At 46.1% G+C, this 22,768-nt stretch overlaps 1 protein-coding gene across 2 annotated transcripts in view; it reads left to right on the top strand.

Annotated features, from left to right (window-relative positions):
- Window positions 1–654: 654 nt before the first annotated feature.
- The window catches only part of CLPB (caseinolytic mitochondrial matrix peptidase chaperone subunit B), a 153,504-nt gene continuing 131,390 nt past the window's right edge, over window positions 655–22,768 (top strand). For both annotated transcript variants that reach the window (XM_043906456.1, XM_043906463.1), the window contains exons 1-2: window positions 655–1,135; window positions 4,931–4,982. In XM_043906456.1, the coding sequence (XP_043762391.1) occupies window positions 733–1,135; window positions 4,931–4,982 (455 nt within the window). In that variant the 5' untranslated portion in view covers window positions 655–732. The remainder of the gene's footprint in view (window positions 1,136–4,930; window positions 4,983–22,768) is intronic.

Genomic DNA, 22,768 nt, shown 5'->3' with positions numbered 1-22,768 from the left:
GATTTATTGACAAATTCTTTTATTTTTGAGCCTAAATTCCCCTCCCTGTACACAGGAGTAATAGTCCTAGCCCAGCTTCCCTTATGCGGCTGCCACAAGGATGAGAAAGATAGAACATATGAAAGCACCTTAAATATAGGGCAAGTGGGAAAGCAAGATTAGGCATCAACTTTTTAACAGAAAGGATGTCGGTGTACAAAAAACAAAAAGAGAGAGAGAAAAGAAAAGAAATTCCTATTTCAGGTGCACCAGTTACCCTAGCTATCTTTGTGAAAAGCAGTCCCAGGCTAAAAAGAGATATAGGCTAAAAGAAGCACAAGTTTCATGACTGGCCTCTGCTAAAGAGTCCCGTTTAATTTACAAAACTCAGAAACTGCATCTCAAGTTTTAGCTAAACTTGGAAGAAGACTCTGGGATTCCAACCTTAACTCTAATGGCCTGGCCCCTGCTAGGTGTTTCTCTTCTTGCCACGCCCCCATGTCCAAACTCCATTTCCCAATACGCCCCAGGATCCTGTAAGTCTGCAGTCATTATGACGCAAGTGCCACAGCCTTCTGGGAAATGTAGTTTATTTCTCCCTCCGCTACGTCAAGATCTAGGGTTAGGAACTACCACTCCCGTGAGGTAGTGCGTAATTCCACTCCGCGGCGTCTTCGAACGCGCCGCAGCAGCCATGTTGGAAGTGGTCAGCACAGGGGCCGGCACCAGGGGGTTATCGAAGCAGCTGTCACGATGCTGGGGTCCCTGGTGTCGAAGAGAACAGCGCCGGCGCCGCGGCTTCTTCTCCAGCTGCTTAGGTCCCCATCGCTCCGGAGCCACGAAAGTGCCACCGGCCAGAGTGTGACCACCGGGGGCCGCGGGGAGCCTCAGTGGCTGAGGGCTGCCGTCGGGGGGCGCGGTGGAACGTCGCCGGCCCTACTCACCGGAGGAGGGGCAGCCACTGGAGGGCGCCAGAGAGGACGTACCGAGACCCCCTGCCTTGCAGCTGCCACGTGGGGACGCCTTCCCAGCCCCGAAGAAACACTGCCTGGGCAGGACAGCTGGAATGGAGTCCTCAGCAGAGCTGGATTGGGCGTGTGGGCCCTGGCCACGGCGCTGGTGGTTCATTGTTACAGCAAGAGCCCGTCCAGCAAGGGTGATTATCGGGACAGTCTGGTTTTGTGCAAGTGAGAGGCGGGAGGAGGGTCCTGAGTCCATGTGGTTGGAGGGTGGGAGCTGCTTATAGATTTAGACCACTAGAGCTTCAGTCCTGGTGGGACCCAGACATAATTTGGTCATAGAGCAGGCTGAGGAGTTCAGTTCCTCTGAGTTGTGTAATTTCTCAAATTATGCAACTGTTATTGCATTAGAATAATAATTGCATGCGTGCCTAGTCGCTTCAGTCGTGTCCGACTCTTTGGGACCCTGTGGACAGTAGCCTGCCAGGCTCCTCTGTCCATGGGATTCTCCAGGCAAGACTACTGGAGTGGGTTGCCATGCCCTCCTCTAGGGGATCTTCCCTACTGAGGGATCAAACCTGTGTCTTCTATGTCTCCTGCATTGGCTTGTGGGTTCTTTACCACTGGCACCACCTAGGAAGCCCATAATAATAATTATTGTATTATAATAATACAGTTATTAAAGGTCAGCCTCCCTTCTTGGAGTATCACCTTATCCATCTGTACAATGGGAGCATTGGACTAAACATCTGAAATTAGCATGTGGCCTATTTCTCTACCATTCTACCTGGTTCTGTTCCTCTTTTAAGAGGTCTCCAGGAAACCTCCTGTTTGGCTTCCCATGTGGTGCAGTGGTAACGAATCCACCTGCCAATGCAGGAGGCACAAGAGATGCAAGAGACGTGGGTTTGATCCCTGGTCGGGGAAAATCCCCTGGAGTAGAGAATGGCAGCCAGCTTCTGTATTCTTGCCTGAAAAAAATTCCATGGACAGAAGAGCCTGGCAGGCTACAGTCCTTGGGGTCCATGGCCTAAGAAGGGAAGAGGAGACTTAGTTTCAGTGCCAACTTTGGCTCTGCTTGCTCCTCTCTAGATTGTTTTCCCACAGGTGGAGGATGATTTCTCAGTACTCTTACAGTGCTGTTATTCTGATTCCTTTTGAAGTTCAGCAGTGTGGGTGTGTTCATCAGGGAGACTCCTAGGGTTCTGCTGTGCCTGGTCTCAGGCATGAGGTTATCTTGCTATGTAGGGAATTTGGCAGGACAAGAAATACAGGGAGCTGGCTCTCTAGAGAACCAGAGCAACCACGGGGGCTGGCTGACCCAGATTGGCATCACCCCTGAGTGCATGGAGCCGAGCAGGGACTGGGAGAGCAGGCAGAGAGCTAGACTTCTAGCCTACGTGAATCCAGCTACTCAGGTTCTCAGCTCTTCCTCAAAGAGAAGAGTGAGGCCTGGTGTTTCAAGATTCCATGCATCCCAAGCTCTGAGACTTTGGACCAAGAGGAGGGACGCCCTTGACATTCATTTGTTTATTCAGTAGGATGTGGCTAGCTGTTTAGGAAGAGCCTCGGCAGGGAGTAAGGTCACCTGGGGTCTTGTTTTGTTCTACCTTTAGTTCCCACGTGACTTTGGACTTTTGCTGTTCCTCATGGTCCTGTTTCCTCATCTATAAAATGAGGGTGTTGAAACAGAGCTCCTAAGGGTTCTTCTAGCTTAGGCACACTATGATTCTATCACTTCCACACCCACAGAGGTATGAATACCCTCTGTGCACCTACTTTAAAGCTTGATGTGGAACTCCTGACTTAACACAATGCCAGTTAAGGGGACGGTGCGGGCCATTAGGCATGTGCATCTGGCGAGTCATCTGACAGCGTGTTTTGGGGGATCAGAAGGCCAGCATGGAAAGCCTTCCTGAATGATTGGAGACCTTCCTTGAGGATGGGGAATTTGAATTTGAGTTCTGAAGGATAAGGCAAGAGATGAAAAGGAGAGTTGATACTGTGAGCTCCTTGAGAGCAGGGAGTGCGTCTTGATATTTTCAGGTTGATTCCGGTTCCTTTCCCTAATAATTTTGCATTGTCCATCATAGTCCCTGGTACTTAGCGTAGGCACTTAGTAAATGTTCCTCAAGATGGTTGGTATTCTACGCAAATGTTTCCAGGAACGAAGCGCAGGTCAGCATAGTATGTATAGAGGCTAGCAGTTTGTCCAGCCTGGTTGAAGGAGAGGAGGTCTTTTAAATGAGGTGAGAGCAGATGGAGTAGGGTCTGGATATCAGGCGCGAGGGTTTGGAAGGTTTGAAATTCTTCTATAGGTGATGGAAAGCCGTGGAAAATTGATGAGCAGGGAATGTCCCAAGGCCAGCAGGTTTAGACAGATGGGGAGAAGGTGTCCAAGGTCTTGCCTCAGAGTTTTTGGGGGGCTCCAGATTGGAATCTGTGGCATGTGAACCCCAGCAAAAGACACTGGGGTCTTTTTACCAAAATACATGATGTTTACCAAACCATGACCAGTTCCAATCTTTCTGACTTGCCAGTTCCCTTGTCTCCTGACTTGAGAGTTGTGAGATAAGGCCCTCAGTGCAGCGTAATCAGTACTGCCCTTTAGGAGCCAGGGGACCCCTGTTCTAATCTCGGCTCATTCCTCATTCCCTCTGGGACCTTGCAGAAGCTACTTCTTTTTAAAAGAGTGAGGGGAGAGAGAATACAGCAGTATCTGAGGAAGGCTTGTTCCCCTTCCAGCTGGGGGCTGCCCAAGCATGCTGGGGTGTGTGCTGGGGAAACAGCTGGGGAACTGAGGAAGACCTAGCCCTGGAGCCTAGGCCTGGAGGGGGCGTGGAGGCCTGTGCATCAGTCTGAACCACAGGACTGGTTTGCATACGTCTGATAAGGTGGATATTGTACACAGGAGGTTAGGTGAGTGAGCCAGGTAATAAACAAGTAAGTGGCAGAGTTAGGACCAGACCCAGGTCTGCTATTCCACCCTGCTCCAGTGCTTCCTCTCTGTTTCACGTGGTGACTCTCTTGGCTGGACTGAGAGCTCCCTGAGACAGGGCTGGTCTGAGTCAGTCTGGTGCCCATCACTGGAGCTCAGGACCAGCTGAGCTCAGAGTGTTGCAGCCCCTGGGAGAGAGAATGTGCCTCTGCTGTTGACGGCTTTTCCTCATGGCCACAAGGTGGTGCCAACAGCCCGCACGCTGCCCAGGCCAGGCCAAGCTTGCCATTGATTTTCTACTAGGCCTGGTGATTCCTAAGGGATTGATTGGAATCCTCTACTTTGGTTCTTCCTTCGTTGGGTTTGGCACTGGGATGTTTGTAGGTTTTTCAACTGTTATTTCTTTAGCATCCTTGTAAGGCTGTCAGGGCAGGGATTAGTGCCTCTGCTTTACAGTCAAGGAAGTTGGCGTTGAGGGGGGAAAGGCTGCCACAGCACGTGGTGAACAGTGGACAGGGTGTGTGGAGCCTGGCTCCTGGTCGAGGCTCTCTCCACTCTCGGAGGGGTCCACACCCCTGCCTGCTCTTCCTTATCCTGTCCTCCTGCTAGGTTTGTGACCTGTAACATCAAGATTCAAAACTAGGCTGAGAAACTGAAGTTGGAAGAGAAAGTGGGGCAAGGAAGGGGGATAATTAATAATGTGTGATAGTTACATAAACCTGCAGAGCTTTATAGCTGATGAAGGGTGAAGGCGTTCACACACTGAGTGTTCACTGTAGGCCACACGTGGTACTAACACATTCCTTGGATCACCTGTGTGGTAAGAGTTCTGAGTCTGGGCTCTAATAGAAAGATGTGGAAGACAAGTGGTTAACAGAGGCTTTCATGTGGGCAGGGGAGGGCTAGCTATCTCGTTGTATATCTTGGCATCTTTTCACTTGTTAAAGCCCATGTATCTGAAGTGCCTTCACTTCCACTGTCTTTCTGGGCCCTCCAGGAAGCTCTGAGGGTTAGGTCCTGGTCAGGGATCTGATTGGTGCCCCTCTCTCTTCAGATGCAGCCCTGATGGAAGCTGCTCGAGCCAACAATGTCCAAGAAGTCAGCAGGTGAGTATCAGACCCTAGACCTTGCTCTCTCGTGCAGGAGGCCTGAGCGGAGTGGGGCCCTTGCTCTGGTGGTGACTGCCTGGGAGGAAATCCTCACACTGAGCTGGGAACCGAACCCTGTGACTTCCTTGTAGTCAGTGAGTCACTTGGGCTCCTTTGGCCCAAGTCAGCCCTTAGATATCTTAAGGTAGAGAGTCAGCCCCTGTGTCTTTTTCTCTGGCCCCAGACAGCCCTGATCCCTCAGTTGTTCTGTTCTTCTCAGGGCATGGTTTGGGATCCCTCCTACATCTTGTGGATTCCTCGGTGAATCTTCCACTTTGTTCTTGTTTCTCTGTGGGATTGGCCACGGATAATTCCCTATTGACTGGATGGAGTGCGGGTGGGCAACAGTGGAGACACTTGGAGGTTTGGGAGGGAGCTGGAAGAGATCTTTCTGCCAAAGCCACCAGCCTGCAGGGCTGGGTGCCCATGCTGGGTGCCTGCCCGGGAGCTGACTGCATTCCTCCCGCTTCCCTAGCTCATTTGTTTCCCCAGCGACCACTGGTCAGTTAGATCGGAGGCTTGTTCCTGCGCAGGGACAGGACTTGATCCAAGCCTCAGCCGGGTGCCGGGGCAGAATAGAGTCTGTCCTAGATGGATGCTCTGACATGGGGCTATTCGTTAGGGGCAGAGGCTTCATCCTTGGTGAAACTTGGTGCCCGGCATTAGCCCGAACTTTGGCCTTTATTTTTTTTACTGCCTTTTGTGTAGAGCTAGGTGGCCATGGGACACCCTCCCTTCCCTGCCACCATGTCCACATTTTAGACAGGAAATTAGGTGACTGGAGTGGCTATCACTGCACCCAGCGCCACACACCCATGGTGCTCTTCCCCACTCCAGCTGCCTGAACATGCAAGAAAGTGTTGAAAGGCAGTCACAACCCCCATCAAGACTTACTGCTTTGATTCCCTTTCATTTTATCTGCCATATTATTATTGACTCTCAAGGGTGCTTTTGAGTATTAATGTTCAAGGCTTAGTTTTTAATAAACCACTTTTGGAAGTATGGGCTGGGAGTTGTTTCGTAGCCAAATAAATATGATGGAGCAGTAGTTTAATAAACATGCGATGATGCATCTTAAAAACCAAGCGCAGCTGTCGGCTCGCTGTTATAAGAGCCATCCATAACTGCAGGCAGCGCGTGGCACGTTCATTCCCTCAGAAGCAGGAGAGCCTCGACTCCTGCTGCAGTGCGCTGGCATGACGGCGTGGCAGCTGGCTGTGCCCTCATTTAAGGCCTCTGCTGACCCTTTAGTCACCTGTTGATGACTGCTAGGTGACTGCTGCCAGGCTCCTGCTTTCCTCTGGCAAGCCAGGGTAAGCCATGCATGTGCAGAGCAGCAGGGCTGTGAAAGCACCTGTTCCTTACCAGGGGAGGCTGAGTTTTGTTCAGTCACTCAGTCGTGTCCGACTCTGCGAACCCATGAACTGCCGCACACCAGGTTTCCTGTCGTTCATTATCTCCCGGAGTTTGCTCGAACTCATATCCATTGAGTTGGTGATGCCATCCAACCATCTCATCCTCTGTCGTCCCCTTCTCTTCCTGCCTTCAGTCTTTCTCAGCATCAGGGTCTTTTCCAGTGAGTCAGCTCTTCTCATCAGGTAGCCAAAGTATTGGCGCTTCAGCATCAGTCCTTCCAATGAATATTTAGGGTTGATTTCCTTTAGGATTCAGTGGTTTGATTTCCTTGCAGTCCAAGGGACTGTGAAGAGTCTTCTCCGGCACTGCAGTTTAAAAGCATCAATTCTTTGGCGCTCAGCCTTCTTTATGGTCCAACTCTCACATCTGTACATGACTACTGCAAGAACCACACCTTTAACTATACTCACCTTTGTCAGCAAAGTAATGTCTCTGTATGTTGTCTAGATTTGTCATAGCTTTTCTTCCAAGGAGCAAGCATCTTTTGATTTTGTAACTGTGATCACCAGCCGAGGTGATTTTGAAGCCCAAGAAAATAAAGTCTGTCACTGTTTCCATTATTTCCCCATTTATTTGAAGTGATGGGACTGGATGCCATGATCTTCAATTTTTGAATGTTGACTTTTAAGGCAACTTTTTCACTCTTCTCTTTCACCTTCATCAAGAAGCTCTTTAGTTCTTCACTTTCTGCATATCTGCGGTTATTGATATTTCTTCCTGCAGTCTTGATTCCAGCTTGTGCTTCATCCAGTCTGGCATTTTGCATAATGTACTCTGCATAGAAATTAAATAATCAGGGGGACAATATATAGCCTTGACGTATTCCTTTCCTGTTTCACTTAGTCTCCAAGGGCTGATTGATTTAGCTCTTTCAAATACACATTTTTCTTAACAACGATTAAACCTCCCACCCTCAAATTACAGAAAATGATTGAATTTATGGTATGTGTGTGGTTCAGAACATTTGTTCTTGCCTATGTGACTAGTGTCTACAAGGATTTCCCTGTGTGTCCCCAGTCTGTAACCCGCTTTTCTCCTGCCTCCTCTTGTCCTATCTCTCTCGATCATGAAGACTCAGTCAGTATCTCCCTTCAACCCTTGTGAGGGAGGCAGAGATGAGCAAGGCACAGACCCAGCCCCTCAGAACTGACAGTTTCCCCTCACCTTCATCATGTGGTCTCAAGGAAACAAACATGTGACCTGCTAATCACAGCTCTTCCTGCTCAGAGAGCTGGTCCTACGGGAAGGAGTTGGGGGAGCCTGACCACCCTTGCTTGAAGGAAACTTCCTTGAATTCCTACCATAGGTCCTTGTTTATTTAGGCTTTTTACATCCTAGACTCTGCACAGATACTTGACACTACCGTTAAGTTTTCCCATCTGTGTCCTGGCCTTTAGCTCTGCCCAACAGAGCTGCTAATACCAGGATAGAATCCCATTCTCAATTTAAAAAAAATATTTACTCATAGTTTATACACAGTTGGGTCATCATGTGTATGATCTGTGTGGTCAAATCAGTATTTGGAGTAAAACTCAGACCTGGAGTAATGCTGTCTCTCCCCTCCTTTTCTCCTGTCCCTCTCTGGTTCTGGGCTGTGTATGCCTCTGCCTTGATGACCCCCTACTTTCCTAGAGCCTTGGGAGAGCTCTTGATAGTGAAGGGAAGCAATCCAAAGCTCTTCTGTTCGGAGGTGGGGAGTTTCATCATCTTCTTTAAGGATACTCTTGAATCTGCAGTTTCTGGGTTCTAGGTGTGGGCCCTCCACACAGACTGCTGTGTGTACACTGTGCTCCTTACACCTTTTCTTAAAGCCTCCCAGCCTCCGCTCAAGTACTGCAGACTCCTCCCAGCTGAATGTGATCTGCCCGTTGCCCTGCGCCTTCTGCTGGCCTGGGGTGGGGGCGGGGGGCGGGGTTGGTGGTCAGGTCATCTAGGAAGAGCCGTGCCAGCTGTGCAGAAGACTGCTTTGCTAGAAAAGTTGGAGGTCAGGTGGCAGAAGCGGGGCTGAACATCAGAACTGAGGAGGCACTCAGCCCATGAACAGGAAAACCAGCGTGGTTCACACACTACCCAAATCAGAAACAGATGAGGGATCCTCAGGCAGTGTGAGATGATCAGACCAACAGCTCTGAAGTGTGGGCCCTGTTACCTGTTTTACGTGGAGCTGGCTAACCATTCATGGTGTGGGCCTGCCTGGCTAAAGGCACAGGGAAGGTTCTGCCACTCACCATGTTCTTCTTTACATTAAGGAGGGCTGGGCTGGCCTTCACCTTAAACCACTGGATTATGTGCCTCCTCATGGCAGGGACAAGGTCTGGTCCCACACATGTCTTATCCTCTTTTCCAGTACAGTGAAAGTTGGGGAAAGCTAGTTTTTACTGACTTTCCAGCAAACCGGAAGCAGGCAGTCCAGAGTCTTATTTTCAAACTCCAGCTGGCTGGGTCAGAAGGAGGCTGGATCCCTTTTCCTTCCCGTCGTCCTCTCCTTTCTCTTTATGTGGCAGCTGTTTCCTTCTTCCCCCAGGGCACTTAAACATTGTTTGCAAGTGCAGCTCTGGCTCTTCAGGAGTGGAATCCTGGTTCTGAGGCCCCTATCCCACCTGTCAGCAGCATGAGCAGGTGGCCCTGCTCCTGGGCTCAGCCCACACCCAAGCGTGGTTCCTGGACTCAGGAACCGCTCAACCGAAACCTAGGGCACAGGGCAGTCTGAAGGCACATCTGTCCCGGATCGGACAGAGCCGAGTGAGGAGCTGTTGGGGCTGGGAGAAGTGAGGCCTCCTGTTCTCGCCACAGAGATCACATTTCTTTTCGAACAAATTTGGGTGAAAGACTATACCTCTACCCACTGCCCTTCTCCCAGCAGGGAGCTAGGCCTCTGCTGAGTGCTTAACTCGATTGTTTGCATTGGCACAAGCATTTTTTAAATGAAGGAAGTATGGTGGTATCAGTCTTGAACTTCAGACTGCCTGCCCTTTCTCTCCAGGATTCATTTGTTCGTTTGATGAAAGCTTACTGAGCACCTGCCATATGCTGGGTGGTTTACTTGGCATTGGGGACAACTGACCAGGCATGCTTCTTGCCCTCAGTTAAGGAGTCTGGGGAAGACGGTGGTAATGCAGCATGGTCTGTGCTGAGACAAGAGGGCTTCCCTGGTGGCTCTGATGATGACGAGTCCACCTGCGGTGCAGGAGACCCAGGTTCAGTTCCTGGTTGGGAAGATCCCCTGGAGAAGGGAGTGGCTGCCCACTCCAGCATTCTTGCCCCGAGGATTCATGGACAGACACCGTGCTTTCCAGCCACTATGTAGGTCCTTAGGTTGTCTCCACTCATAGTGCTGAGACAGGAGCCCAGCATGTGGGCCTCATCTACCGGGCGGACCAGAGGAAATGACGCCTGATCAGTCTTAAAGTATTAGGAGTGTTTAGCGAATAGAAGGCAAAGGCATTCTAGGCAAAAGGAACAGTGTAAGTGATAGTGCTGAGGCAAGAAAGAGCCCGAGGGTGTGGTGAGGAGGGCGAGCTGTGTACTGTTAAATTGTGTGGTGTTGCTGGATCAGAGTCTGCGGCCGGGAGAGTGGAGATGAGTAGGGCCCTGGTTATGGAGAGCATTGTCCATTCGTCCCTCCGTCACTCATCTGTCCAGCCTGTCTCTTGTGCCTAGCCCTGAACTGAATTTGTGTTGGTGGCAACAAAATGAGGAAGGAGAAGCAGTCCTTGCTCTGAGGAGCTCACTAACCTGCTTCTCAGGTGAGGAGGGAACACCTCAGTCGAACATTGAGGACCAGCAGAACAAGGCACAGGTTGCCTAACTTCTGTAAGCCTAAGTAATGTGGAAATGATAATACCTGTAACGCAAAACAGAGTTGCTCGTGTTTATTGTTAATAATAAAAGTATTTCATTAGTTTAGCCAAAATATCTGAGTGCTTATTAGGAACTAGGTGTTGGATTGAGTGCTGGAGATACAGTGGTGAACAGGATGGGCACAGTTCCTGCCCTCCTGGTACTTACAGTCTAACTGGGAGCCAGGGTGACTATGCAGTTATAGTTATATACTTTAAAATGAAGTACAGTTTGCCCTTTCAACAAATGGTGCTGGGACAACTAGATATCTCCGTGTAAAAAAATACAACTGTAGCCCTGCCTCATCGTACACAAAAATTAAAATGGATCATAGATCTAAATGTAAGAGCTAAAACTATAAAACTCTATAAAAGAAGAAAACAGAAGTAAATCTTTGTGACTGTGGGCTAGGCAAGCCTTCTTAGATATGGCACCAAAAGCGCAGGAAATCAAAGAGAAAATGAGATAAATTGGACTTCAAAAGTAAAAATGTTTGTGTTCAAAGGACACTTTCAAGAAGGTGAAAAGTCTCTCCCACAGAAAGGGAAAAAATTTACAAATTAGTAAGAGATACATATTCAGAATATGGAAGCTCAACAGTAAAAAAAGATAGCCCAATTTAAAAGTGGACAAAGGGTCCAAATAGTTTCTCCAAAGAAGATATTCAAATTGACCAATAAGCGCATGAAAAGATGCTCAACATCATTAGTATTAGGGTGCTTATGCTTAGTCACTCCATCGTGTCTGACTCTTTGAGACCCCATGTACTGTAGCCCACCAGGCTCTTCTGTCCATGGGATTCTCCAGACAAGAATACTGGGGTGGCCAACCATTCCCCTCTGTGGGGATATTTAATACTAATCAAAGCCACAATGAGATACCACTTCTCACATATCAGGATGACTGTAATCAGAAAGATAGATAATAGCAAGTGTTGGTAAGGATGTGGAAAAGTTGGAACCCTTAAATATTGCTGGTGGGGATGTGAAATGGTGTAATTGCTTTGGAAAGCAATTGGCAGTTCTTCAAAACATTAAACATATGACCCAGCAAGTCTACTCCTAGGTGTGTACTCCAGAAAAATGAAAACGTACATGATTGTACTTGGTACAAGAATGTTAATAGCAGCATTATTCATAATAGCCTAAAGAGGGAAGTAGCCCCAATGTCCTTTAACTGATCAGTGGGTAAATAAAAGTACAATATAGGCATACAGTGGAATATTATTTATCAATACAGATACTGCGTGTATGCTACATTAAAGAACCTTGAAATCATTATGCTAAGTGAAAGAAGCCAGATACAAGAGACCACATATTATATGATTCAGTTTATATAAAATGTCCAGAATAGACAAATCTATAGAGACAGAAAGTAAGATTGGTGATTGCCAGTGACTGGGGAGGCTGGGGTTGGTAGGGAATAGGGAGTGACTGCTAATGGATCCAGAGTTTTTTTGGGGTGGCTAATGAAAGTGTTCTGGGGTTGGTAGTCAAGATCACAGAACTCTGAATCTACTAAAATCAAGTTGTGCACTTTTAATAGATGGATTTTATGGTGTGTGAATTATATCTCAGTAAAACTTTGTTAAAAAGTGAAGCACAAGACACTTGGGAGTCTAATCTTGAGCATGGGAGGAGTGGAGGGGGGTATGTTATCTGTAAGCTAAAGCATCTGAGTGAGGTTGAAGTGAATTCTGAAGGATAAAGAGAAAGCTAGAAGAATATTGACTTAAAAGGATAGTAGGCCCTGAGTCAAGAAAAGATGCAAAGGAATTGAGAGAAGTCCAGACTGTAAGTGGGAGAGGGCATGAAATAAGATTGGGGAGTTAAGCAAGGACCATATCACACTGGATCTGTTGGCCATGTTAATGTCTTTTATTTTTACTAAGAGCAGTGGGCAGCCATTGAAGAATTTGAAGGTGTGTGTATGTGACAGAAAAAGAGAGAGAGAGAGACATGTGGTGACATGATCTAGATCTGTAATTTTAAAAGATCACCCTGGCTGCTCCATGGAGAATAGATTGATAGGGAGCTGCGGTGGATGCAGGAAAACCAGTTGATAGTGACTGGAGTAGTCCAGACCAGAAAGGATGGTGGCAGGTGGTGTCTTGGAGTAAGGTGTCAGTAGCAGAGATGGAGAAGGTAAACTAGACAGGACTTGGTGATGTTTAGAACAGCATCAGTGCCTGGTACGTAGGAGGTACTCAGTAAGTGAATCTTGAATAAATGAATTTGCATATGGTTGATTAGGGAGAAGAAGGTGTTAAGAATGAATTTCTGTTTTCTGGCTTGAATCAGCTGTGGAGATGCTGTTGCCATTCTCTGAGATGAAGCTGCTGGAGGAGGAGGACTGGGTTGGGAGAAAAAGATTGAGTTCAGTTTTGAACATGTTGAATTTAACATTTCAGTGAGACATTCAAGTGGAGATGTTAATTAGACGTTTGAATGGGTCTTTCTGACTCTTCCTGCAGTACATGCCATGCTGCTTCAAAGATCAGTCTAGAGATTGTTTTGACATCTTGTTTTGATTTCTGGTTTGATGGTTTTAGACATTAAAGTACTTCATACCAGCTAAAACTTGTTTACTAGGTACCTTTGGAAAAAAAGTCTGATTTGATTTGCAATGCAGGAAAGAAGAAAGGGTTGGGTTTTGTTGGAGGCCAAACACATTTATTCTAGATTTGCATTGATGGCTTGGTTTGATTCTTGTCCCCGGATGCCCCAGCCTGGAGCTTGAGGCACTTGCTGTCATTGTGCCCGGATTAAGGTGTCCAGAATGTGCTTAGCTCCAATATAGGTAAATGTTCTGCACATTGATCCAAGGATTTTATCTAATTAACAAAAACCCTGGCTGGTAAATACATTCAGCTGTCTCGGGGCCTCTGAGAGGCTGTTTATCGATTGTTGTATCACTTTGGCTGGGTGGGAAAATATTAATGATGGCATGAGATCAACCAAAACATCCAACTCTCTTAACCAGTAAGTATGTAAATGTTCTTGTGGCTTGCAATAGGTTGAAACAAAAGCTTTATTCTAGACCGAAGGTCAAGGCCTCACTGGCATCACTCCTGTAATTTGAAGCTTACGAATGTTTCTTGAATGCTAGGGTATAACCTACACAGGTTTCTTTTTGAATGCTGGGATGTTGGAAGGCAGCATAATGCTGCAAAAAAAGTACAAGGATTTTAGAATTAGAAGACCTAAGTTCCACTTCTGTCACAGTTACTGTCTCTGGGACTCTTAATAGATCATGAAAAAAAAAAGTTAAAGTATTAGTCGCTCAGTCATGTCTGATTCTTTGTGACCCCGTGGACTGTAGCCCACCGGGCTCCTGTCTCCATGGAGTTCTCCAGGCAAGAATACTGGAGTGGGTTGCCATTCCCTTCTCCGGGAGATCTTCCCGATCCCAGGGATTGAACCCAGTTCTCATACACTGCAGACAGATTCTTTACCATTTGAGCCACCAGCGAAGCCCTTAATAGATCACAGACCTTCCCTTTTTGAATCTTCGTTTCCACATCTTGTTAGTGGGGTTCCCACTGAGAATTTTGAAATATAGTTCTCAGTGTTAAACTCTACAGAGAAATCTAAGCTGTTTGGGGGAGGGTCCCGATCACACACTGAAACTCCAGGGCTTACTCAAGTGGGCCTTTAACCAGCCTAGCAATTTTGCAGAGTGGTCCAGGGTCTGGCATGTTTTCTGAGGTGTGAACTTACGGAATCTCTGTTTGCTTGCTCCCTGATGATAGAAAACTACTAGGGAAGATTGGGTTAGCAGCTTTTTCAGAATTTTATGAGTAGGTTAGTTGTGGAAACAGCCAGTCCGCTGCTGAGAACCCCCGCAGGATCAGGTGGTTGGCCAAGCCCAGGAGCAGAGAACAGCCAGGGCCTCCTGCAGTGGCTTGTGGCAAGGAGGGATGCCCCTAAAGGGAAACCCAGCCCTGTGATAAAGCCTCCAGTGCTGGCCCCACTGCTTTTAACTTCCTCAGTTACCGCGACTATAAGATACTTGCCAGGCCACCCTCCCAGGAACTCATGAAAATTCCAGGAGGGTGAACTCCTGTGGTCTAGAGAATTATTCATCCTTTGGGCCACCAGTGTCACATCTTCCAGGAAGCCGTCCCTAGCCCTCCAAGTACTTTTATACTTCCTCTGTGATAGCACTTATCACCCTCTTTTGAGATGGGTCATCTCTTTCCTTCTCTCTCTCTCTCTTTTTCTCACGCGCGCGCGCGCACGCACACACACACACACACACACACACACACACACACACACACGCTACTGTGAGTTTTGGAGGTGGCAGACCATTGCTGCGTTGTTTATCACTGTTCACGTAAATAGTAAACAAATATTTATTGAGTATTTTTAAAGTGTTTTGTAAATGGTAGGAGTTAGGCAAATGTTAGTAGTTATTTACAGTCATAATAAACTTGTAAACAAAAGAATTGACATCCCCCTAGGGAAAAAGAAAATAAAAATGGTGATTTAATTCAATCATTTATTTATTCAACAAATAACACCTACTGTGTGTTGACACTATGCTAAGCCCTGATGGATCGGTGATAGGCCAAAAATGTACAGACCTTGTCTCATGAAGCTTAAAGCTTAGTCAGACATTAATCATGTAAATATGAAATTACAGCTGTGACAAATGCTACAAAGGAATGGTATAGAGAATCTCAAGTGTCTCTGAGAGATTTCCTCTGGCCAGGGAAAAATTCCCAGCGGAAGCTCAAGTACGAAGTGAAGGAGTTAACCTCGGTGAAGAAGGAAAAGAAAAGCTTTCCTGGCAGGAGCCAGGAGAGAAAGCAGGCCTCGCATGGCATTGGGGGCTGTCCATTGTAGGGAGCTTTGTCTTACTCTGACAGCAGCGGCCGCTGAGTTGGGGTGGCTGGGAGGGGATTGATGTGCTCAGCAAGCACATCAATTCTGATTGCTGAGAAACGTTGGGAACCAATCTGAGTACCTACCAGCTATGTGTGTCAGCATCTTCTTGGGCACTGATCTAGCCACGGAGGCAGTGAAGCCACAAAACTGCAGTCCCTCAGGGCTCCCCAGCAGGGGCAGCTGTCTGGCTCAGTCTCCCTACCACCATTGTTAGGGCCCAGGTGCTGCTTCTCCAAAGCCCCAGCTCGGCCATGGCCATAACACAAATCCTACCGGCATGACTGGAACCAGTTGGATTTTTTTCCCAAGGAGTTTTCCCAGAAACTGAGGAACAGAGAGAAATGTAAGAATATTAAAATTAGTCAAACTGATATGTTATGGGTTTACTGTATTCACTGTAGCAGTTTGCCTCACAGTTCTGCTCTCTCAGAAAATCTCACTTTTGAATGTAGATTCGTCTACATCCTGCTTCCTTCCCTCTCCTCCCTCTGGATAAGGGTCGCAGGCCCAAAGTCCTGCTAAAGCATATAAAGTGGTTCTCTTCTTGTGCCTCTGTCAGTGGGTCTGCCTGAGAGGGTTTCATATCATTGGCAGGAATCCTGGCAGTAAGGAATTCAGAGTCTGAGGAAACAAGCTTTGATTCCCAGTCATGAGTCTCAGAAGACAGGGTTTGGATCCCAGCTGTGCCATTCGTTAACTCTCTGTGACCTTGGGAAAGTAGCCTAAGATTCTGGCCTTAGATTCTTCATCTGCAAAGTGGGATGGTGATTGACCTACCTCACACCATTGCTGCGAGTATTCAGTGAGAAAATTAAATGAGAAAAACCAGTGAGTGCTGGGCCTAACACTTACTAGGTGCTCAGTGCATAGTAGGGGTTGTATTTGAATGTTGTTAATTATACCAGGTTTTTGCCTGTGAACTAGCAAAATAAGATAATGGATAGAATTTTCTGGATATTCAGTTTTTACCATCTTGGCCATGTCAGGTGTTTTATTTTTAGCCATTCTGGTGGATCTGTAGTGGTAGCTCATAATAGTTTTAATTTGCATTTCCCTGATGAGCAATTAAAATTGACCATCTTTTCATTTGCATACTGGTCTTGTGGATATCCTATCACCTTAGTTTTACCACTTTTTTTAAGAACCCACATTTATTCAGAGTTTCATTTAATGTTTATAGCATATTATTTCAATGATATAATTTTGTATATTTTTAACATATATTCTTTGTATATATATATTAAAATACATAAAATAGTAATATTTTAATAACATTATTAACTATTACTAATAGTGACTGATGTTTATTGAATGCCTTTTTTGAAATAGGCATTATGTGAGACTTAAATTACTAAATCCTTAACAACTATGAAAGTAGTATAGCTCCGTTTCACAGATGATAAAACAGAAGTTTGGATTGCTTGAGTAATTTACCAAAGTTGCCCCCCTTGGAAGTGTCCTAGCACTTCATTTTATAGGTGAGGATGCTATGAGGCTTGAAGGAGAATGAAGCTTGCCTGAGTCACAATTTCCTCCCAGCACTTTTCCAGGGTTAGGAAGATGTTTTGTAGCTCAAGGGAGAACCATTTCAATCTGCCTTACTAGGACAGTACAGGGTTCCTGAAAATGAATGTCAAATCTAGATCCCTAACCTGTCCTGCTCTCAACTCTGCTCTTCATTGACAGCGCCGCCCCCCCCCCCCCATTCCTGCCAGCCAAACCTGGCTCCGTTCCATCCCAGGAACCCTCATTCCAGTCAGACTTGGCTCCTCTAGTCCTAAACATGCAGCTGACTTCTTCCTACCTGTTAGCCTTTGTAGTGCTTCCAACTCCACCCGTGTTCTTTTGTTTAGATCCTATTCATAGTTCATTGCCCCCTTCAAGCCCTTCTCTTCCAGAAAGCTCACCTTCCCTAGTAGTAATAGCTGCTATTTATTAGATACTTACTCTGTGTGTGTACACAAGGCAGAGTGCAAGATACTGTGTATGTATTATCTTCATTCTCTGCTGCAGTATTGCAAAACAGATTGTGCTGTGACCATTTTCCACATGGACTTCCCTGGTGGTTCAGACGGTAAAGAATCTGCCTTCAGTGTAGGAGACCCAGGTTCGATCCTGAGGTCGGAATGATCCCCTGAAGAAGGGAATGGCAAACCACTCCAGTATCCTTGCCTGAAGAATCCCATGAAGAGAGGAGCTTGACGGGCTACAGTCCATGGGATCGCAAAGAGTCAGACACGACTGAGCGATTAATACCCTGCAGTTGATAAGGACTAGAGCTGTGATTTAAACCAAGTCCCACATAAATGCAGAGTGTATGCTTTTCTCACCGCAGTTAACTGCTTCGTCTAGTCCATGATGATCTTTCTTATCAAAGTTCCCAAAGCCTCAAAATCTGAGCCAGACTTGAGTTGAGTCTTCACCTCCTTGTCTTTCTCCACAGTCGCTTCATGCCTGTGTCTCCTCACCCAGGCCATGCTGTCCCAGCCAGGTGGCCAGCACCTCTTCCTGCCTCCACCATAGCTACTCACACAAGGCTGATTGAGCACTCAGAAAGCACGCAGTACAGATGGAGTCTGGCCAGTTGATTGACTGGTTGAATGAAACCTTGTTTATTCTCCAGAGTCTCCCCAGCAGGGTCCAGTGGCTCAGCAGACTGACTGGTCTCCAGGATCCTCCATTCATGTGGATGGGAGGCCCAGGAAGGCTGCATAAGAATACCCCTCTGAGGCTGAGCTCAGGCTTCCATCTCAGTGCCCTTTTGTTTGTGGGGATAGTGCCCAGGCCTCCCGGGAAGTCTGTGTCTTTGACCAGCCTTTGCAGATAGTGAGCAGGACCAAATGTAAAGCACACACAGTTGGAGGAGTCCCATGGAATCCCCAGGGGTCAGAGTCCAGCGGGCAGAACAATGTCCTTCCCAGGGCCACCTGGGACTCAGGTACAGCCCCTGATGGGTCAGACAGGACCCAAGGCACTGTTGTCTTCAGCCTCACTTCCTCTCCAGTGTCCTTGCTTCCTCTTTAGGTTCTCTGATGGGCACCATCCCGCCCACAGTTGGGCTCCTCTAGGTATGAGACATACTCTTATCTCCTGAGTAATAAGCTTACTCTGATTGAGTAAACATTTACTCATTCACTTATTCTTTTTCCTTTTGAGATATAATTCACACCTCATAAAATTCATCTTTTTAAAGTATACAGTGCAGTGGTTTTTTTAATATAGTCATGATTATACAAGCATCACTATGTCCTAATTCCAGAACATTTTCATCACTACCTTCCCCCTACCCCCAAAACCCAGTCCCTTCAGCAGTCACTCCCCATCCCCCCCATCTCCCGGACTCTGACAACTACTAAGTCACTTTCTTTTCCCATGGATTTCCCTGTATGGGTATTTCATATAAATGGACCCATACAATATTTGTCCTCTTATGACTGGCTTCTTTCACTTAATATATTTTCAAGGTTCACCTCTGTTGTAGCATGTACTTTGTTTTTATGTAGCAGGTAGCTACATGTACCTTTGTTTTACATGTAGCAGGTACTTTGTTTTTATGACTGAACAATATTCCGTGTATAGATATATTACATTTTATTTACATATTCATCAGTTGATGAACATTTGTGTTTTCATTTTTCAGCCATTATGAATAACACTGCTACGAACATGTATGTACAAATTTTTGTGTGAATGTATGTTTTTATGTCTCTTGGCCAGATACCTAGGAGTAGAACTGCTTGGTCATATGGGTAACTCTATGTTTAACATTTTGAGAAATGGTCAGACTCTTTTCCAAAGTAGCTACACCATTTTAACATTCTCACCAGCAATATAAAATGTGAGGGTTCTGATTTCTCCACATCTTTGCCAACACTTGTTACTGTCTTTTTTATTAGAGCCATTGTGTGAAGTGATACCTCTTTGTGGTTTTGGTTTGTATTTCCTTGATGGCTAATAATATTGAACATCTTTTCATGAGGTTTTTTTTTGGTCATTTGTACATTTTCTTTGCCATTTATTTATTCTTAAGGCCCATTATGAGCAGTATGCCCCATTCAGCATTGAATCATGATGTATCGTGATGACCTTTGCCTTTCAAAGAACGTTCAGTCTGGTAAGAGAATTGTAATTAGTACATACAAAAGGTTAAGTCTCTATAGACAAGAGGGGCATTCAGTCTGGACCTGGAGATGTTAGTATTGGGATATAAGGAGCTGGGTAGAAAGACATTCTGGACAGTTGGAATAATGTAAGCATAAGCACTCTGTATGGAGGAGGAAATGGCAACCCTCTCCAGTGTTCTTGCCTGAAAAATCCCATGGACAGAGGAGCCTGGCAGGCTGTATGGGGTTGCAAAATGTCGGCCATGACTGAGTGACTGAGCACACACAGCACTTTGTTATCAGAAAAATACTTTATGTTGTGATGAGTTCCAAGGTAATGTTATGAAAGCACCTGGCATAGCGCTTGACACATGGTGAGCTGCTGTTATGCTCTCTACAGCTTGCCTCTTTGGTCCTTGTTCTGTTCTCTAAGACTACACAGCTCCCTTTCCCTGTTCCAGACTTTTAAATATTAATAGCTCCAAGCCAAATAAACCTTGGTTCTCTAAACTATGGTATCAAGTCTTCTCTCACCCTAGTCATTTTGTAATGAAATGGTCATAAAGTTTTTGGTGCCCTATTTGAATTCTGGTGTGGCATGACCACCATTGTGTAGAGCAGGGCAGTGATCCCCTTTTTAGAGATTTTATGAGTCTGTTAACCTGGCCTGAGTTTGCATTAGCTTTCTCGGCAGATGCATTATACTCTGAGAGTCTGTTAAGCTTGTCTGCAGAGAACTAGGACTTCCTCTACCTCTAAAACCTACTGATTAGATTTGTTTGCCAAGCTTGTTTTAGCCTAAAGCCAAGGCCACTTTGCAGTGTCGTATTGCCATGCAGCTGTGGAAGTGGTGGTGGTGGTATGGAGACTACCATGAAGGGATCTGGCCTGTCTCATCTTCAGTCTAAGAGAAGGGGTCCCTCCAAGGGAGAAGGTTCTAGACAGCAGAATTAGTCAGAGTGTCTCCATTCATCATTTAACTTCCTTTCTATGTAAGGCTTTTCCTTTTTTTTTTTTTAAATCATTTTCTGTTAGCTGATTGTTATTGTTCAGTCGCTCAGTCATGTCCAGCTCTTTGCAACCCCATGGACTGCAGCACGCCAGGCTTCCCTGTCCTTCACCATCTCCTGGAGCTTGCTCAAACTCAGGTCCATCGAGTCGGTGATGGCATCCAGCCGCCTCATCCTCTGTCATCCCCTTCTTCTCCTGCCTTCAGTCTTTCCCAGCATCGGAATCTTTTCATCAGGGTCAGCTGATTAGTCCCATCAGATATTTGTGCTGATCCTGGGCTAAATGTGTAGAAAAACAGAAGTTGGGATATATGCCCTGGAAGGCAGTGTGGTTCAATAGAGAGAGGGTGGGCTCCAGCCCAGGCTGCCACTTACTGACCATGTGATCTTAAGCAAGTCAGTTACCCTCTCTCTGTATGACTCGGGCTCCTTCTCTAATCACAGGACCAGATGAGATTATAAATGTCAAGTACCTGGTGTGTAGTAGGCTGCTCTAGAAACACAAGCTCTTTTGAATACCACCATTTAAGAGTTTTGAAAGACCGAAAGAGCCAAGCATGCTGTGTGCTCACTGACCCTCTACAAACAGCTTTCAGAGCACCTGTGATCCTTAAAACACTTGTGTTCCATTTCCCTGCCACCAGTTCAGACCAGGAACTTCTTGTGGGCATGATCCATGTCTGATTGATCTGTACCCTCAGTGCTCAGCACAGAGCCTGCCTTGGAGAAGAGTCTACTTTGTTCTGGGACGAACCTGAATTAGTGAAAGCCAAACTTTGCTCCCATCTAGAGGGCCAGACATAGGGTTCTGGAGCTTAGCAGTAGTAGCTCAAGTGCCAACCCAATTTAAGAAATTTGGGCTACTTCTGTGTCTCATTGCCATAGGATAACAGGCTTCCTGGCAACACCCAGCTGCCCAGCTGCCCTCTGTGGAGCCTACAGGCCTGCTGTGGTGCCAGTAGGTGGCGCTCATGGCCCTCTCCCACACTTCAGCTGCCTAGACAGACCAGCTGCTGAGTGGGACACAACTTAGAACCCCGAACAGAGGTACCCAGATGGGGATGCCCTGGACCACTCCCTCCCGTTTCTGGCCTTGTATTGTTGGATTTCTGTTTTATTGAGTCCCCACCATGGCACACACTGCTTGGGGAAGCAGAGCTGTCTCCCATAGAAGATCCCAGGAGTGCATTAAGGGAATCTGTGCTTCTGCCCATCCTTTCTGGCACAGCCCATGCCTCTGCCTCCAAGAAGTCATGCCTGTGGCTCTTGTTCTGATCTACACTCACATGGTGCTTGCTTGTATTTTAGCTGTTTGCCAGATAACTATTCAGGGAATACCTTGAAGGTAAGAACACTGTAGAATTCATCAGAGAGTCCTCAGTATCCTGCTTAGAGTCCTGTAATAACCAGTCTCATGAAAAGTTTGTGCAGTGAATAGTTGAATAAGAGCAAGTGGTTCCTCAACAAATTCTTATGCCAATTGAAGAAGTCTACAGACAAACCAGCCTTATTCTGTAAAAGTGTGTGTGTCATGAATATATATCAAAGAAGGTTTGAGGAACTGTTCCAGATGAAAGAAGACTGAAGGCCCATGCAATGTGTGATTCCAGTTTTGATCCTGGCTTATATCTGAGTCTGGGGTGGAGGGTAGATTGCTATAAAGCATATTGTTTGGATAATTGAGGAAATTTGAATATGGGTCGTGTATTAGATAAAAATATTTTGTCAATGTTAAAATGTACCGAATTTGATCATTATTGGTTAGTGCTTTGTAAGAGAATGTCCTCATACTAGGAGGTACGTCCTGAAATATTTGGGAATAAAGGGGTATGATGTCTGAAACAAATTCTCATGTGATCTAGGAAAAAACAGAAAGAAAAGGAGTGAGGTAAAATGTAATGAGAATCTGAGTGAAGGATATACCTGAGTTTTGTGTGTGTGCACACTGTTTTTTTTTTTTTTTTTTTTGCACGCTGTTTTTTAACTGCTGTGTGAATTTGAAATAATTTCAAAATAAAAAGTTAAAAAAATCTATGCACTTTAATGTGTGCCAAGTTCCTGCTAGAAACTATAAGAAAGATGGGACAAAGAATGGTCCCCCCCAGCTTTGGCTTTTATTTTTTTTTAATCCAGCAGTATTCAGTGAAGTTCTGATACAGCTCCTCTACTGTGTGCCTTTGAACACATAGAACAGTGGTAATGATGATAGTTAACACTAGAAGTACATGTACATTTTTGGTTACCTCAGTTACCAGACTGATAAGGTGGGATGCCTGAGGTTCAGAGGTTAACATGACCTGCCCACAGTCACACAGTCTGGAAGAGACAGGTGCGGGCTTATATCCGCATCAGGCTCTTCCAAGGCGGGTGCTTTCTGAGCCTCTGTATGTGTATCTATAAAAAGAAAGGATTGGATAGACTGATCTCAGCACATCCTTCTTTACATTCGGAAACTTAAAAACTTTATACGATAGGAAGTTAAT

The sequence above is a fragment of the Cervus elaphus genome, chromosome 1, assembly GCF_910594005.1.
Source record: "Cervus elaphus chromosome 1, mCerEla1.1, whole genome shotgun sequence".
Lineage (NCBI taxonomy): Eukaryota > Metazoa > Chordata > Mammalia > Artiodactyla > Cervidae > Cervus > Cervus elaphus.
This window is presented reverse-complemented; position numbering and strand designations above follow the sequence as displayed.